The 19,280-nt window shown below is 43.4% G+C and overlaps 1 protein-coding gene across 2 annotated transcripts in view; it reads right to left on the bottom strand.

Moving 5' to 3' along the window:
* Nucleotides 1-19,280, bottom strand: part of DSCAM (DS cell adhesion molecule) — an 861,731-nt gene that overhangs the window by 56,085 nt on the left and 786,366 nt on the right. For both annotated transcript variants that reach the window (XM_050784546.1, XM_050784547.1), the window contains 6 exons: nucleotides 15,972-16,125; nucleotides 8,921-9,038; nucleotides 7,345-7,508; nucleotides 5,678-5,776; nucleotides 1,954-2,142; nucleotides 477-767 (listed from right to left, as the gene is read on the bottom strand). In XM_050784546.1, the coding sequence (XP_050640503.1) occupies nucleotides 477-767; nucleotides 1,954-2,142; nucleotides 5,678-5,776; nucleotides 7,345-7,508; nucleotides 8,921-9,038; nucleotides 15,972-16,125 (1,015 nt within the window). The remainder of the gene's footprint in view (nucleotides 1-476; nucleotides 768-1,953; nucleotides 2,143-5,677; nucleotides 5,777-7,344; nucleotides 7,509-8,920; nucleotides 9,039-15,971; nucleotides 16,126-19,280) is intronic.

The following is a 19,280-nucleotide window of genomic DNA, read 5'->3' as shown; positions in this document are numbered from 1 at the left end:
GCCCTGAGAGAAATCACTCCTGCCCCATGACTCCCCACTGAGACTCCATCAGTGTCCATCAGTGTGGGCACACAGCTTACGACACTTCCTGATGATGGCAACGGCTTTGGCGACTGCTGTGTTTCAGGAATGCTGGGTTATCTTTGTCTTGGAAACTCTCCCTCACTAAAACTGGCTTCTCCCCGAGGACCCTGTGCTCTGACACCCTTCTTGTTCTATCTCTCCTATGCTCTCACACTTGCAGAATCCAAGCCTCATTTCATTTGAGTCTCTTATTTCTGGACACACAGTGATGGTCATCTGGATATAATGAACTAGGGAGCCCCAGACAGAGTTCACTGAATCCCCAAAGCCTAATGGGCTCCATGGGCACTGGTCACACTATGGCAAAGATGATGTTCGATGGGAAAGGGGCAGGGCCCACGTGCACATTCCCCAAGACACAAACAGGAGGGCCACGAAGCCAGCCAGCTTACTGCCGTCGTAGTTCAGCGTGGCGAAGTTGGCCTGCTTCTCCGCGCAGCCAGCGCTGTTGCACACCCGCATCTGCAGCTCATACCAGGTGGCTTCCTGCAGGTCATACAGGATGTAGGACTTGGAGAGAGAGGTCCTCTGAGCTGTGGTCCAAACCGTGGTCCCAAAGGGCCTGTACTCCAGTGTGAAGGAGGTGATGGGGCAGCCGCCGTCATTCCAGCCAATGAGGTTCAGCCTCACGCGCGTGGTGTTGATGCTGGCAAACAGCTCCTGCTCCTTTGAGAACTGGGGCTCTGCGGGAGAAGGCACATGGAGGTCAGCTCACAGGACACATGGGGAGGCCATCAGCGTCTTCACGCACTTCCCTCAGACTGCTTCCTCCAGCGAGGCCAGGAGCTCAGTTCAAGTCTGGCTCACAGGCACTGGCAACTTGTCCCATTAATAGAGACTTTATGGACCAACAGGCTTCCTCCAACTGTAATGACCTGGGTGTGTGAGGGAAAATTGCACGGGCGGAGGTTATTTTGGGGTATCTTAGAGTTCCCTAAAGAACAATGCGACGTTCACGTATGGGTTTCCTTCTGTGGTTTGCACTGCAGTGGGCTGGGCTGACCTTTTTCCATCCTCATGTGATGAACCTGACTCAAGAGAAGACAGAATTGGATTTGGGAAGCACCAACAGATTTTCCTCCACAACTAAACACTTGGTCTTGGAGCCCAGGGACCTAATGGATATATTTCTGCATAAATCAATCCCAGATCATTTGACCTCTTACCACTTGTTACGCAAAACTGTGGCACCGGGCACAAATAATACCCTTGCCATCTCATTACAAGCTCTCCTGCCATCTGACCCCACCCCACCTGATAGGACTCCCATGGGAGGGAAGCCTGCAGAGACATCTCCTCACCTTCTCCCTTTGCTCACACAGAGCTGCATCACCCCTCCTTCCTTCTGGAGTTCCTGGGACAAAACCTCTTTCTCTGAATATCATTTCTTTGGGGTTCATCTCCTTGAAAGTCCACATTTTAGATTAAAAAAAAATGCAACTCATTTTGAAATGTTAACAATTTGCCCATCATTTTCCCTCTGAAAAGCAGGGGCTATGTGGCAATGCGGAAATGATAGGAAGGTGGGGGTATGGGCTGGCTAAGGGAGAATGGGGCCTCAAAACGGCTGACAGGGCAAGTGTCACGCTTCATGGCTGTACAGCCTTGGCACCTCACGTTCACCACGCTCTTGATTTTCAAACGACATTCTTCTCTTTAACTGCAAATGAAACAATAAAAGAGAGGACCAGAACACTCTGGAAGGTCCAGCTGTCCCTCTCATTATGCTGTGGCACTGCTGAAGCCATCTGAGGAATGACAAAGTTCAAACACATAAACATAAAACATGATGGATCTTTTATGACTCCAATCTCCCCTTCTGGCTGGGAAAACGGAGGATATTTAGAAGCGACGAGAAGGCACACCTACCTTTTCCTAAGGTCTTTGCTTCTATGATTTCACTTATACGCCCTGGGCCCACTCCGTTTTGGGCTGTCAGTGTGAACTTATACCAAGTCCCACATTTGAGATTTTCCAAGCGGTAGGAACGTTCGCTGGGGCTGATTGGAAAACTCCCCCACTGCTCACTGTTGTCCTCAGAGTACTGCAGTATGTATCCTGCAGAGAATGAGAAAGACTCACATAGCACTGTTTGCTTTCTACGGGAAGTGGGTTGACGTTTGCATTTTGTGTGTGTAATAGAATGAACGTTCTCAGAACTGAAGAATCTTCAGAAGGAACAATTTCACTCTTTCTGACTCCAGGAAATTTAACCCAGCCTGGGAGAAGCGCCATGATGTATTGATTAGTGAGTCATTTGGGCCACACCAGACATTATCACTGCAAAGTATTGCTGGATAGTGTGGTCAAAATTAAACCACTTTTCTGCTCATTCTTTTCTAAAAGCCATATTGGGCAGCAGGGAATACTAAGTTGCTCAGTATCTGCCCTTCAGATCTTATGTGCCTGAATCCTTGAGTGCAGACGTAGGCTGAAGCTGAGTTATTTTTGCAAGACCTGAATCTCTGGGAAAGGGACACATTATCAATGGGAGTAGAGATTTCCTCAACTGCCTCACTTCTCATGCACTCCTGGTCTCACAATCCATAGACACTAGGAGAAACAACTCCAAGTCTTGCAGCCATCCCAATATTCTGACAGTAACCTGGCTTCTCTTTAGTTTGAAAAATTCCTCCAACAATTCATTCCTCCACAGGACCACTGCCTCTACTTTTACAACTACTAACGATGACTGTCCACTCTTGAGCACTCACTCCATGCCAAGCCCTGTCCTAAGCCCTTTGCTTACAGGATTTCTGCAAGTCTATGGAACAGTGATGACTCTCCCACACTGAGATCCAGAGCAGCTAAGTGGTGAGTCCCACGTGCAGAAAGGAGGACACAGACCCTTCAGTCAGCCTGAAGCCCATGCTCTTCACCCCCGTGAATGCTGAAATATTCTTCCTGTTAGCTCCTTCATCCCTGTTATCTACAGCCGTGTTCCTTCTCCACCCTGGCTAGCTGGCCTGGAATATGGCGTCTTTGCAACAACGGGTTGGTACCTTCTATTCCTGTCCTGTGGAGCTCCATTTTAATTTAAAAAAAACCATTTTTTTTCCCTGCACACTACAGTGTCTCCTAAACCCAAATGGGCAGGTTTGCTGATTTCCACACTCATCTCTGATGCCTCCTTCCGAGGTCACGGTCAGTGTCTTCCCTACTCCTTTCAGCCTTCCCTCCCCACTGGACTTCTGTAGCCGTAGGGTCCCTGCTCCTTCCTGAGCCTTTGTGTTCCTCATCTGACCTCCGCAAAGCTCCTTCAGTACCTGACAGGTGATATCTGTGCACCTGCTCCCAGCCACATCCCAGCCTGTATTCCAGCTGCCCTACACATTATAGGGATTCCGCTTTCCTCCCACTCTCCACCCTTGAAGTCACCTCAAAAACTCCCCTAATCCTTGGTGATAGGCCTGTATAGTTCCCTGTCCCCTGCTATCATCCTCAGTGCCATCAGTGTCCATCAGTGTGGGCACACAACTTACGACACCTCCTGATGATGGCAACGGCTTTGGCCACTATGGTGTTTCAGGAATGTTGGGTTATCTTTGTCTTGGAAACTCTCCCTCACTAAAACTGGCTTCATCCCGAGGACCCTGTGCTCTGACACCCCTCTTATTCTACCTCTCCCATACTCTCACACTTGCAGAATCCAAGCCTCATTTCATTTGAGCCCATCCCCAGATGCCCCCCGTTTTTTTCCTATAAGAAGGTTCTCTAGTCAGCCTGGAACCTTTGGTAGGCCGTTTCAACAAGGAGCCTCGTTTCTCCCACTCTTTAGACTTCTGGTCATGCTTATGTTACTGGTAATCTGTGATCCACTTTTCTTCCCAGCTGTCCAGAATCATTTAAGAAAGTCATTAGGCCAAGTGTGGTGGCTCAGGACTGTAATCCCGGCACTTTGGGAGGCCAAGGCACGTGAATCACGAAGTCAGGAGATTGAGACCATCCTGGCTAACATGGTGAAACCCCGTCTCTACTAAAAATAAGAAAAATCAGCTGGATGTGGTGACGCATGCCTGTAGTCCCAGCTACGTGGGAGGCTGAGGCAGGAGAATCACTTGAACCTAGGAGACAGAGGTTGCAGTGAGCCTAGATCACACCGCTGCACTCCAGCCTGGGCGACAGAGTGAGACTCCATCTCAAACAAAACAAAACAAAACAAAACAGAAGAGAAAGTCATTAAACTGTGATAATTGTGACTCCTACAATTTGTGCTGCGCATCTGCAGCTGGGTCCTTGTAGCTTCTTGGCAATGACTTTTTTCATCTATTAATGACTCCCTGTGCATTCCACAAGGCAGCTGTTACAAACCTATCCCATGATCCTCAAATCCACAGACACATCCTCACCACTATTTAAAAAAAAAATCACCTCACTTTTTCTTTCCTGAAAAAAAAAAATGAAAAGAAAGAAAGATCTTCCCTTCACCCATTGGAATGCTGATAAAAGTCTAACAACTGGTCTTGGAGAGGAGAAAAAAGGCTCTTATTTGTAGCATTTCTGATTTCCATGGTGAGGGAATGTTCTTAGGATGGCTGTGGCTACTGAGTGCAAAGCTGGGAAGGTATAGGGCACTTCACTCTTGGAGCTGGAAGGAGCTGATCCAGCACACCACTGAAGTCACTCTGAATTGCTCCTGACTTCTGGTTTACTTCCCAGCCTTCCTTCTCTCTCAGAAGAAAGGGTGTTCTCTGCCTTAGGAAGTCTAAGCCCCTATTCTCTCTCCCCAGCCCTGGGACCTCTTTTATGGCTCAGGCCCTCTTTCCTGTGTATCTTCTGTCTCTAGCTTAACTCCACCTACACTAGAACGATCATGCTCACTCCTTCCATATAAACCTCATTTAGGCCGCGTGTGGCGGCTCACGCCTGTAAGCCCAGTACTTTGGGAGGCCGAGGTGGGCAGATCACCTGAGGTCAGGAGTTCGAGACCAGCCTGGCCAACGTGGCAAAACCCCATCTCTAGTAAAAATACAAAAAACTAGCTGGGCGCAGTGGTGCGTGTCTGTAATCCCAGCTACTTGGGAGGTTGAGGCAGAAGAATCCCTTGAACCGGAGAAGTGGAGGTTGCAGTGAGCCAAGATAGTGCCATTGCACTCCAGCCTGGGTGACAGAGTGAGACTCCATCTCAAAAAAACAAAACCTTGTTTATATACCTCAACTGTGAACTAATTGCAAAGGCTTTGTGCAAATAGATTGTTTTACATGTACACTTTAGGTCTTCTGTCTTTTATTACTTTCTAAGTCAGGACAGTACGTATGGTTACATAAATGAATGACATTGTGTTGACAAAATAAAAAAGAAACAGTATTTAGAATCTCAAAAAAGAGATGTCTAAATTTCTTTTTTCTTTCTTTCTTGCAACTGTTGATATTTCACTCTGTGAATAAGCATCCTTGGATGAATGATTTGAGTTTCAACACATGTCCTAAAAATAGATGTATGGTTTCTGTCGTAGGTTATGGAGGGACTGTTTATAGTATTTTTTGGGGAGAATAAACTAACATATACCAGTCATTTGCTGAAGATGTGTCACTTATTGGCATGTGGATCACACAACTAATCAACTCTTGTGTACAATCTCTATCTTATTACCTCTGATGGAGCTGCCCCCGTTGTCTCCAGGGAGCCAAGAAAGGGTGATGGAGGAAGACGTGGTCTTGGAGACTGTAAGCCGAGGCTGATCTGGTGGAACTAGAGAGGAAACAGTTTTTAGAAAACAAGAATTAGTTTTTTTCACATCTTTAATTTTCCTGAACAGTCATTTACCAACTCATTTTTAACAGCCACTTATTAAATAAGTGTTTTAGATTGCCAAAATAAGCAATTCACTTCTGTCAAAATGTCTATTTAGTTGATATCCTGGGCTAAAGAGATAGAACAGAGTGAATCTATTATTTTTTTAAAAAATCAGCCACATTTCTTCTTGGATTCATATCGAACGCATTTCCTCACTAGTTCCTTGACTGTCTGAGTTATTCATCACTAATTGAAATCTTTAAACTTACTAAGTATACATGCCTCATTTTACTATGAATTTCTGCCATGAAATTTAAATGGAAAAGATAAATGGCATCCACTTAGCAGTTCTGTTCTTCTCAGGATGGGAAAGGGGAAGGAGGAAAAGTAGCTAGTGGGAAAAAGAACTGGAAAAATCTTCACTTTCTAAGCTATTCCTCCAAGATGCAACACACACACGCACACACACACACACACACACACACACACACCCCTCTGAAAATCAAAAGCAGGCCTTTGAACTGCAGAACATGAACTGGTCTCTCTTACAAGGCTTGTAGAATACATACTGGTAAATAAGTCTGGACCGGTTCTGAGGACAGAAACACTAAATTCAGAATCAGGTTATCCAAATCATATAGAAAGCCTCATATAAAGCTTCATATAAAATTCCCTTCTCTTTTCCTCCGAGAGAAGCCTGATATATTGGCCTATCTCTTTAGAGTCATAATATAGTGCCTGTCTTCCAAAATGCCCTCGAATTATCCTGACTTCAATTAACTTGAAATTCAAGATCAATTTTGCAATATTTTTAGAAATATAGTCCTTTTCCTTTCCTTCCATCCCACTGAGAACAGTATTGATTTTACTTTTACTTGCTGTAATCTATTAATGTGACAACACCTAAATCCAAAGAGGCACACACTTTGATTTTTCTACTAATAAAATATTGCTGTGCATACAAATCTGAACTCAATCAGTTATTGATCGGGATTTACACAAAATTTTAATATGATAATCTTTTGAAGTTGTGCACATTTTGTGTATGATATCAAGAAAAATACTTAGTATTAAATACATAGCTAAATATTATAGAAATCTAGTTAGAGGTCCAGTCACTGTCATTTTATAAAATACACTGCATATAAAAATTGAGCTAATTAGCATACGAAAAAGACCACAATTCAGACTTGTTTTTTGTTTGTGTTTTCTGGGGATACACTTACACATATGTAAACAGTGTAATTAATGGAAATTAAGAAGGACTTTTTTAGACATGCACGCATAAAGAAAAAAGAGACTAGGCATTCTGTATGCAAAGATGTTTTGTATCTTGGTATTTCTGAGGCTGTGAATGCTTTTTATTTTCTTTGATTTGTTTAATTATATTTTGCAAAATGAACATGTGGTTTTTTTCTGTAATATGAAAACAGGGCTGATTTTAAAATGTGTTCAATGTTACCCTTTGCATACAAAGTGTACATGTAAAAGATATCATTAAAAAGAGTCCTCAGATGCTGTACCTTGTACTTGTAGGTTTAAAATAATTTCATCAGATCCCCAGTTGTTATTGGCGATGCAGCTGTAATAGCCAGAGTCTTCTGCTTTCACCGTGCGAATAATGAAGCTTCCGTTGCTAAAGATGCTCCTCCGCCCATCAATCGTTACTAGACTGGGTGTCCCGTTACTGCCTCACAGGAAGAAAAATGCACAGATTAAAGAAATTACAATCCAAATTAGCTGAGGTTGGGGAAAAGCATAAAGACTCTCTGTGAAGCAAACAACACGTTTGAAAGCTTCATATTTCTTGCATTATGAAAGAACTAAATATGATTACATAATGAAAACAATCAATAGCTGTGTAGCTGAAGGTTTCCTTTGTAAAAAATGTTATGTTGAAGACGAGATCTGCATCAAGGGCCCAGATTCTGGCTCAAGTCAATGGGCTCCTCATCCATGCCAGAGACTGATGGGTCCTTCTTTACTCCATTCTGTGGGCACTGGAGATCTCCTCATTTTGGCAATTCTGGGAATTTCTTCTGTAGGCAGAAGCGCCAGTTTGAACAAATCATATAGGTGAAACTAAACCTTGGGATCATTTTTAGATTCACTGCAAGTCACAATTATTCATGATTTTGGCATGAAAAATGACATGTGATATCTCAAGAGGGTGATGAGTTTACCCCAGTATAAAAAGAACTGCGTGGCCATCATAACCACTGCTCCGGTGGCAGATTGTCCAGTCCTCTGGGGTCATTCGCACAATAGGCAGAATGCCAGCTTGACCTTGGGAGCTACATATTTCATTTGGATGAACCAACTTTAAATGCATGAGAAAAGTGGTCACTAAACCAAGCCATTATTATTTCTACAGTTTGGTCACTACACCAAGCCATTATTTCTATAGTTTATGCCTTCTAAGTGCTTTTGCTTGAAACTAGGCTTTCTCAGAAGAAAATAGAAATATCACATTTCTATGCTCATAAATGAATTTTCAACCCTTTACTTATATCCTAATTTCTTCTCCTGAATAGAGATAAAGCACTTTAAAAAGTTATATGGACAGACCACATCTCACTCACTCTCTCCCTCTATCTTGGCTCCTATTATTTTAATAATTACTATTGAGTATGGAGAACCAGATTTTAAATGAGCAAAGTCCTAATGTACTCCATTTCTTAAAGTCCTTTCTCAGGGTATTTGAGTTATGGTTAGTTCGCTAACTTTAAAGAAGAAGAGATAGGTGTTAAGTCACACAATAACCTTGGGTACATTCATCTCAGTTACATGGACAATTTATCTGAGAGGGTACAGCAAACGTCCACAATAATTGAGTTGGTTCGACTATTTTCCTTGCAAGCATTCTTTCATGAATTAAAAGGCTCTGAATTAACAGAGGGTTGATACAATAAATCAGACCCTTTCAGTGCTAAAGCCGAGATTTCTTCCCTGCCCTCATCTCAGAAGAATTGGTAGGTTTCCTTGAGTTTTCACTAATATAAACAAACACAAAATTAGAAGACCACTAGACCCAACCTAAGTATGTCAGATGTAATCTCTTAGAGTTTCACTGAAGGCATACATTGGGTTACTGGTTACCTGTCTTTCATCCATTTGACCGCAGGAGAAGGGTCCCCAACAGCCTTACAAGGCAAGACAATGTCTTTCATCCATGGAGTAGTCACTGTCCCACTGAAGGTCAGGATCCGCGCAGGAGCTGAGGAATCAAATGAAGTGGATGCCTGATTACTCCACAGACGTGTCTACACAGAGGCCAACGTGACCTACTCAATAAGGGCAATACCCAAAAATGGATGTGAAGCCAAGTCACATTACAACTGTCCATGCTACTCCCTGGTAGCTGGGTTATGAGGAATTGTCATTGTAAGAACACACAACTAGCAGAAAATTCCCATTGTAGCATTTTTTTCTTTTATTGACTAAACATGAGGAGTCCAAATTAAATATTTGGGGCTTCATAGGCCAAGCAGCTCCAAGCTGTGTTTTCTATGAGCCCAATTACTTCTCAAAGCACTTTATGAAGCAATTTATCTCAACACAAAAACTGTTCATTAAAATATACTTTAATATCAGAGGAAGTAGACAATACAAAACACAAAGGCCCCAAAGACAGGAAGGAGTAAAACTGGAACAAGTTCTACTTATCAATTTCCCGACTGTGTTATAGCAACTTGATCTCTAGGACACACATTAAGGAGAATGAACATTTCCAGAGCGGCCTCTCTCGAAGAACAACCGTTTGCTTGGGACAGTGATTCAGATGCCTAAACAGGAGCATCTGCCAGGGGCATCTGGTGCTGGCGCGGCCCCAAGGTAGCAGGAAGTCCCAGGAGACAAGGAAAAAAGCTCATGGTGAACTTGCCTTGAAGTCCAGTGTGGCCAGCAATGAGAGGTTCTAGTACTACCTCCATCAGTGAGTCACAAAAGCTGACAGGGACGCCACACGCAAGTCTTCTAGAGGAAAACAATCTGCTCAGTCTGTGTCATACATTGGGACATTACTTTCTGGGGCATAAACAGGAGCCAGGGGCTTCTCCTGTCCTTTGTTTTAGCCAGTATGTTTCAGACACTGTCATGGAGCTGGGGACATAGAGGAAACAGGTGCCCCTATGGGAGCTCACCCTCAATAGATGCACAGACCAAAAACCACAGGTGGCAGGCAGCCTTGATCTGATTCAGAGCCCATAAAAATGGGGCCAATGTGAGACCCCTGCACCATTTCTGGGTTGAGGGTTTGCATTGGCAAAGGAAGGTGAGAGGGCTCTCCCAGGGAAGCTCTAGAATCCCAGGAAGGGCAGAGTACCCGGAGCCAAGTCATTATGCAGCCATCCTAGTATAGAATACCCACATTAGCCACTAGGATCTACCAGATCAAATCAGACATTTATGCTTCCGGGCACTGTGGGCAAGAGTAGAGAGAAAAAGGAAATGCCAGAGGGCTTAGAAGCTAGACCTTGTTTTTTGTTGCAGCAAAACCCATGTTTCAAGCAGTTTCCGCAGACTGAGATGAAGTATTCTAAGGCAGGGCTGATTTCATCAGTCATTGACATTGCTGATTTTGCATCATGATAACAAAATGGTCCTGATTAGGCAGCATCAGCCCGCACTGGTAGCTTTTGGCATTTTCTTTTTCACACTCTTCAGGCAGTTCTTTAGAGAGTGGAGAATGTCCTCAACAGTAAAAGGGGGGTGGCTAGAGAAATTCAGCTAGAGTTATGGGCTTTCTGGCTTTTTAACCATCAGCCACTTTAAGAAATGTTTTACATCAAATTCCAGAAGCTACACAAGCATTGGGATGTTTGTGTGAGTGCAAACAAAGTTGCCTGAATAAAGACTTCACTATATGTGATGCATTATGATGTTTTCTACCCTTTCTTAACCCTAGTTTAGTCTAGTCTAGTTGATTTGACTCTGTTCCATTCTATTCCATTGTTGTTCTTTAACATTCTGGGCATGACCCCTCAAATTAACTCCAGGACTTACGAATGCTTTTCCATTAGCAATTTTAAAAATACAAGCTAGAGCTACTTCATCTTCAAGCCCAACAACCTCCAATGCTATAGCCCAATGCCCATTTTAGACAGTTGAAATTTAAAGGGTCTCTAGCCAGAGATGTCATGACTGGGCAACTCAACACACTAGACCTGGGGCAGCCAAGAGTATCCCCTAGAATCTTTGTTTAAAATGCAGGTTCCCACCATGGCCTTGTGGATTCAGCAGCTCTTTCGTGTGCTTGGGACATCTGCCTTTTGACAAGTATCCCAGGTGATTCTGATGAGAAACTGAATCCCTTTGCAACCTGGTGTCCCCTCTGATTCGGGTCCTGTTTGTTCTCAGCCATGGGGCCAGATTCTCTGTGCCTCGTTCGTGTCCTGGACCCTTCCTAGGAGGGGCTTCCCCCAGGACCAGTGCCATGGTCCCATTCTGCCACTCCCTCCATAAAAGCAGTGGTCCTCCTCTTCTTCAACCTATATCTGAATTTTGGACCCTGTTACCTGTCGCTAGACTGCTGCTGGTCTGCCTTGACTTCCAAACAAGTACAGAATAGCCTGTCTCAGTCTCCTCTGCTGTGGACATCCCCACCCCTCTAGGATGGGCCTTTCAGCCTTAATGGTTTGCCAGTGTCTGGGCTTCTGGGTGGGGGCTGCCCTATTGATTATCTGCTCCATCCTGGGGCACTCCCTAGCTTATCCCCTTTCCAGAAAACTTACCTACAGGAACCCTAACCCTGAGTCAACCTCCCTTAAGCATGAAAAGTTAAACCTTTCTGGAAAAAATCCATGCAATAGAGTACTTGGAGATTGACCACCATTTAGGATCACCAACCTCAACTGAACTGTCAGTACTTCCTGCCGGTCTCACTGTTTCTTTAGTAAATGTCCTCCCCGTTCCCTGCAACGATGGCTTCCTACTGTCCCTCCTCTTCTCACACTTCTGGGCTTCCCTCCACCATCCCCAAGTTGCCTAATGTTTCAGGGACACCATCCAGGAATCCTGCATTTCCAGTCACCAAATCTGTGAACCTACTGGCATTTCCTCCTCTAAACCTCAGAGCTGTGGTTATCGGCTCTTTCTTATGTATTGTTGACTTCTCCTTTCTCCCTCTCTACTGGGATCTTCCCATTACCATACAAATATGCTCTCATGGCAGGCCTCATGAAAAAACAATGAACCCAGAGCCTTTCCTTGAATGAGACCCTCCCACACCTCCAAGCTCCTTCTCTTGGTTGTCACTTCTTCTAAGTGATGTGTGTTGAAGGAATGTTCTGCCCAGTCAGCCTGTCCCTCACCTCCTACCCACTTTCTCACCTGACTCAGGCTCATTTCTGCATGCCCCTCCACACTCACTGACACCGCTTACAGAAAGGTCACCACGGTCCTCCACGTGGCCAAACTGAGGGGCATTTTTGCCTGGTTTCACCTGACTTTCCAGCAGCAGCAGCCTCAGCTGACCGCTCCCTCCTTTTGCAAGCATTTGTTTTGAATCTGCAGCCTAACACCCTGCTGGCTCCCCTGCCTCTCTGGCTTTTCCCCTTTTCCTTTAACTGCTCCCACTCCCTTTGAGAGGCCATCCTGTACCTTCATCTCTCTTCCATCTCTCAGCCAATCTCATTCTTATCCCAGGTGTAAGGGATACCCAGATGCTGACCCCCTGAATTTCTGCCTCCTTCCAGATGTCTCTCGAGAGCCAGGACACACCTCAGTGCATAGATGCCTCTGAGTGAATGGCTCTTCGTCATGTTGGAACCCCTCCAAATGCCTGTGCCTCCTCTCACTGGCTTCAAAATCCACTTCTTCCATGGTCTTCTTCATCAATAAATCATGCCTCCACTTATGCTAACCCACATGAGAATTTGGGTTTTCATTCTTGCTATCTCCCTCTCCACCCTCTTCCATTTCTGCCACCGAGTCTCCTCTGCTCTGTGTCCACAACACAGCCCAGGACCCTCGGCTTCTCCTCTCAATCCTCTTTGCTACTCTGCTACTCCAAGCCTCACTGGGTGACCCCTTGGCCTCCTTGCTGGGCATCTGCTTTTCTCACCCTTCCCCCTCTGCAGTCCATTCAGGACAGAGAGATCAGGGTGGTCTTAAAAAGCACATCCACTATTGACTGGGCGCAGTGGCTCACGTTTGTAATCCCAGTGCTTTGGGAGGCCAAGGCAGGCAGATCACGAGATCAGGAGATCAGAACCATCCTGGCCAATGTGGTGAAACCCCATCTCTACTAAAAAGAAAAAAATGCAACAATTAGCTGGGTGTGATGGTACGTGCCTGTAGTCCCAGTTACTTGGGAGGCTGAGGCAGGAGAATCGCTTGAGCCTGGGAGGCAGAGGTTGCAGTGAGCCGAGATGGCACCACTTCACTCCAGCCTGGTGACAGAGCAAGACTCTGTCTAAAAAAAAAACAAAACAAAACAAAAAAAAGCACACCTGCCATTAACTATACGAAAGGCACCATTTAATTAGGATGTCTATAAAAAGGAAAACTAGGTGTGAGGTAAATGGCAACTCTGTATTCTATCATCACAATTTTTCTGTAAGTCTAAAACTGTTCTAAAAAATAAGGTTTATCACACACACAGAGACAGACACACACACACACACACACACACACACACACACACACAAAGATCATGTGCCTCCTTTGCTTAAAACCCTACACTGTCTTCTTATCTCTCTTATGGGAAAATCTGAAATCCCTAACACAGTGTTGAAAACCTAGCATGATCAGGCCCCTGCCTTCCTTCCCAGCATCTCTGGGACCACTGTTCCTTCCCCGGCCCCAGCAGGGTCCAGTGTCCTGGACTTCCCCCTGCTAAATCTTTCTCTGAAGGAGCTTCTGACTGCTCACTTCTTCCCTCTTCACATAACTGCCTTTGCTTGTCCTCAGGGACCAAGTGTGTCTTCCATCTGACACTACGGGTGAGGTCCTCTCACGCCATTTCTTTATAGCACTGACTGCAGTTTGTCTTTATGCATATACTTTTGTGATGCTTTGTCTACTAACTGTATTAGTCTGTTCTCATGCTGCTAATAAAGGCATGCCTGAGACTGGGTAATTTATAAAGGAAAGAGGTTTAATGGACTCACAGTGCCACATGACTGGGGAGGCCTCACAATTATGGGAGAAGGCAAATGAGGAGCACAGGGCACATCTTAGGTGGTGGCAGGCAAGAGAGCATGTGCGGGGGATCTCCCCTTTACAAAACCATCAGATCTCATGAGACTTACTGTCATGAGAACAGCACAGGAAAGACCCGCTCCCATGACTCAATTACCTCCCATCGGATCCCTCCCATGACACGTGGAAATTATGCGAGCTACAATCCAAGATGAGATTTGGGTGGGGACACAGCCAAACCATATCACTGACTGGTTCCCCACCAGACTGTAAGATCAAGGGAGTCAGGGAGTGAACACATCTCTTAGATCATCTTAAGAGACTCCTCTGGGCTCTCCAAACCCTGCTTTCCTTTCCCTAGTGGGTCCATCCCTTTATTCTAGACAATAGGATATTAGTAAAAATAACATATATACTTCCATATCTGGCTCATGAAAACCTCTCATCAAACCCTCCATATTCCCTTCTTCCCCCATCAATGTAGCTTTAAATGAGGAGAAATCCAGGGTTGTAAATCATAAGGTGGAAGAGGCCTGGATCCCTGAAACACCATGTGGAACAGGCCACCCAAGAGAGCCCTGACCAAAAATATCTCTGTTGGACTATGTTATTATGTGAAGCTACTGAGATTTAGGGAACATTTGTTTCAGCAGTCAGCCTCCCTTGACCAAATCCTCTGTGTCCCCAGCACAGACCCTGACATGCAACAGGCACTCAAAATGACTTATTAAATGACTAGAGGACATTGAACTTCCCCAGGCAAGACGTGCTTCTATGGGAATTTTCAACTCTTTCCCCACTGAGTAAGTCATACCCCACTGCACTAGCCAGGCCTTTCTGACTGTGTCGAGAGATAGAACTTTGAAAGCACAAAGGAAAGGAAGAAATATTATTGCTAATTCTATGTGTTTTGTTGTAGTTTTTTTTTTTTTTTTTTTTTTTTTTTTTTTTTTTTTTTTTTGGTAAATCACACAGCTCAGTCCTTATGTCCAACATTTTCCTTGGTAATCATCATTTTCTCAATCTCAGGGAGTGGCTGAATATCATGACCAAAGAGGGTAACACAAAAAATAAGTCCCCCCAGTTTATTTCCCTTACCAACTTACTTATTTTCTATCTGTATTTGAGCTGAAAATGTGACACCCCTCTTTTTTCCCCTCACTGTTTTATTCTGCCTATTTCTTAACTATCTCATTGAAAAGCACATTATCAAGAGAATTCTTGGAGGTAAAATTGGAATCTTGGAATGTTTATTGTTCTCTTTCTGGCTCTCAGAGGACATATTAGTGGCAACATATAGTAATAAGTTGCCACTATTCTGTAGCCCCAAATCAGGGGCAACTCCTGCTGGCCTGGAATTGTGTTGTAAGGAAACTGACTTATCGTGAGTGCTAATTTAGGGGGTTCCTGGAAACACTGGATGGTAGTGACTACCAGAAGAGCAAGAATGCCCTGTGCCTGCACGTGCATTTTAAGGACCAGTCTAACAGAAAAATGTGAAGATATTATATTCACTTTCAGGAACTTTTTGTTCTTTGGTGACTCCTACTTCCTGCTGTTACTTCAAGTCTTTGCTTATAGCATTCTATCAACAGATAGTGAACGATTTTCAAATATTTTTTAGCTTGCAAATTCCACAGACTTTAAAATAGACATTTCTCATTAAGAAGTGTGATACCTGATTTTGGTGAAAGTAGAACATCCCTGGGAAAATGCCATGTAATGATTTTCAGCTACTCCAAGGGGTGAATGGGGTCTCCTTTCCTGATTTTCAGATACTTCCATCGTAAGGCCACTCATTCTTAGCTCTGTGTTTACCCCCATGGAATTCCTTTCCCACGGGACAGAAGCTCAGAGCTTGCTAGCCACAACCCTGTTTCTTGAGCTAAAATGTGATATTCTGGTTTATTTAATTTTTAGGGACGTGTAAGTTTTATTTCAGGTAAAATAGAGACTTAAAAACAGTCAAGTTACAACAGGAAATGAGGTCCTTACTGCCACTGCCTACCTTTCGCTAATGGCTCGACTGTGATGATTTCGCTGCTGTTGCCTCTTCCAGCTGAAGTCACAGCCACCACCCAGACGCTGTACTGACGATTCCTACTCAGGTTGGGAATTCTGTAGGAAAACGAGTCGGGAGAGGCCTCAAACTCGCTGATCACCTGTGAAAGGAGACATAAGTGTTCCCACATTCAAAGAAACATGTGGCAAAAATGGATTTCCCGAGGGAATGGTCATGAACATATTAAATATCATAACAAACAAAACTCACAACTCACTCCCCTCTAAAAGGCTGGCTTTGCAATATAAAATATAACTGGTGAGTTTAACTGAGCCACCATCTACATTTTTCTCTGTAGCAGCTTTGATGGCCACCAATAAATAATTTATCCCTTTACATTACAGGCCACAGCACTTCTATATTTGGCTGAGATGGAGTAAGAAGAACCAGATTTACCCTCCTACCTGAGACAACTGAGGAACACACACCACATATAAAACAATGGTTCTAAAGGCATTGCACATGAGGTAATAAATGACAGTGATCTCTGAACAATGGGAAACAAATGAAGAAAACCCCACAATCGCAGAGTTTTTGCATTTTTTAGGGCAATGTGAATTTTATTTCTGATAAAATAGAGAGTTCTGCCTCCTCAACTCAGGAGCCTGGCAGCCTTTCCAAGCTGAGGAGGCAGAGCTGAGAGCCTGAAGGAAGCTAGAGTTCACAAGGAAGAGCACTGGAAAGAGAGCTACACACAAAGGGACAAGCTCTGGAGATTGAAGAGGGTCTGACTTGGGTATTCAGCTGAGCAGATCCATGGATATGTGTGAGGAAACTACCTGAGGCCAGGGAAAGAACCACCTGAAAGAACTGGAGGTCACGGTGCCTGACACTCACACAGGGCTGGGAGTAGTGGCTGTTCCCACCAGTTGGGTTGGAAAACATCAAGATTCATCATGCTTTGGGTATAGTGCGCATAAGGGTCTTACCACAAAGGGGAAATAATTAGCCCCAGACTGAATACCACTCTAGTCTTTCCTAATTATTCTTAAAAGCAAGACTTAGAGAGAGCAAATTATTCCCAAGTAACTTAACTACACCCAAGAATAAAGGTCAAGAATATTTATAGAATTTACAGAAATTGAAACATCCAGTCCTCCAAAAGGTAAAGTTCACAAAGTTTAACACCTAATAAAATATTTTCACATACAAATAGCCCAAATATCTGTCAACTGATGACTGGATAAACAGAATATGTCATAGTGATACCATGGAGTCTATACTAGCCTGTTTTCACGCTGCTGATAAAGACATACCCGAGACTAGTTGATTTATAAAGAAAAAGAGGTTTAATGGACTCACAGTTCCACGTGGCTGGGGAGGCCTCACAATCACAGCAGAAGGTGAAAGGCATGTCTTACATGGCGACAGGCAAGAAAGAATAAGGCCAAGCAAAAGGGGTTCCCCCCTGTAAAACCATTGTATCTCCTGAGACTTATTCACTACCACGAGAATGGTATAGAGGAAACTGCCCTCATGATTCAGTTACCTCCCACTGGGTCTCTCCCACAACACATGGGAATTATGGGAGCTATAATTAAAGATGAGATTTGGGTAGGGACATGGAGCCAAGCCATATCAGAGTGTTATGAGATAATAGAAAAGAATGAAGTACTGATAAATGCTATAACTTGGATAAATCTTGAAAACATTACGCTAAGTGAAAGGAGCCAATTATAAGAAACCACACATTTATGATTCCCTTTATTTAAAATGTTCAGAATAGGCAGATTGATGGCAACATAAATTAGATTACTGGTTGTCAGGCGCAGGGTAGGGGAAGGGGAAAATTGGGAATGACTGCTAATGGGTGTGGATTTTCTTTTCAGGGTGATGAAAATGTTCTAAAATTAGATAGTGGTAAGGGTTGCATAACTCTGTGAATATACGAAGAGCCATTGAATTGTTGAATTTAAAAGTGATTGACATCTCAATAAAGCTGTCATAAAAATTTCCAGGAAAACATAATTCATAAAGAAGAAATCAATCAATCAATCAAAATTCACCATAATTGGCACAGACATTAGATTTATGCAAACAAGGGCAATAAAGTAGTTAAAATTGTATTATAGCTGTATTATAACTGCATATGTTCAAAAATTTAAGTAGATATGATACAAAAAGACCTAAGTTAAACTTGAAATGAAACACAATGCATGAGATAAAAAATACATTGAACTTGATTAGCAGCAGAGTAGATATTGCAGAAAAAATGATTAGGGAACTTAAAGATGTGAAAGGAAAATAAATCTTGGGGCCCCCAAATCACTAAGCTAAAGGGAAAAGTCAAGCTGGGAACTGCTTAGGGCCAACTTGCCTCCCATTCTATTCAGTCATCCCTCTGCTCACTGAGATAAATGCATATCTGATTGCCTCCTTTGGAAGGCTAATCAGAAACTCAAAAGAATGTAAGCATTTGTCTCTCATCTACCTAGGACCTAGAAGCCCCCTCCCCACTTTAAGTTGTCCTGCCTTTGCTTCAAGTTGTCCTGCCTTTTCCAATGGAACCAATGTTAAAAAATTGATTGATGTCTCATGTCTTGCTAAAATGTATAAAACCAAGCTGTGCCCGGACCACCTTGGGCACATATTGTCAGGACCTCCTAAGGCTGTGTGTCATGGGCACGCATCCTTACTTTGGCAAAATAGACTTCCTAAATTGACTGAGACCTGTCTCAGATACTTGAGGTTCACAAAGACATATTAATAAATGACACATAGAAAACAGAATAAAAAAGTTAACAGGGCATTAGTGAGCTATGGAAAAATATCAGGATGCTTAACACACATGCAGTGAAGTCACTAAACGAGGCGAGAGAGACGGGACCAAAAAACGGTTGTAAAAAATTGTGGTTGAAAAATTTCCAAATTTGATGAAAACTGTAGCCCATAGAGCCAAGATACTCAGTGAATTCTAGCCACAAGAATATTAAAAAAAAAAAAAAAAACAAAAACTATACCCAGGAGCATCATAATCACACTACTCAAGAGTTTTAGTTTCAGTGCTAGAGAGAAAATCTTAAAAGTAGCCAGAGAAAGTACATGTTATATAAAGGGGAACAAAGATAAGCATGGCAGCCAATTTCATTTGAAAAACAATCGAGGTAAGAAGACAGTGGAATGATTTCTTTCAAGTACTAAAAGAAAAAAAATCAACCTAGAATTCTATATTCAACAAATATATTTCAAAATGAAATTGAATAAAGACTTTTTTCAGATACATAAGAAGCTGAAAGAATTAATCACCAGTAGACC

Source organism: Macaca thibetana, chromosome 3, assembly GCF_024542745.1.
Source record: "Macaca thibetana thibetana isolate TM-01 chromosome 3, ASM2454274v1, whole genome shotgun sequence".
Lineage (NCBI taxonomy): Eukaryota > Metazoa > Chordata > Mammalia > Primates > Cercopithecidae > Macaca > Macaca thibetana.
This window is presented reverse-complemented; position numbering and strand designations above follow the sequence as displayed.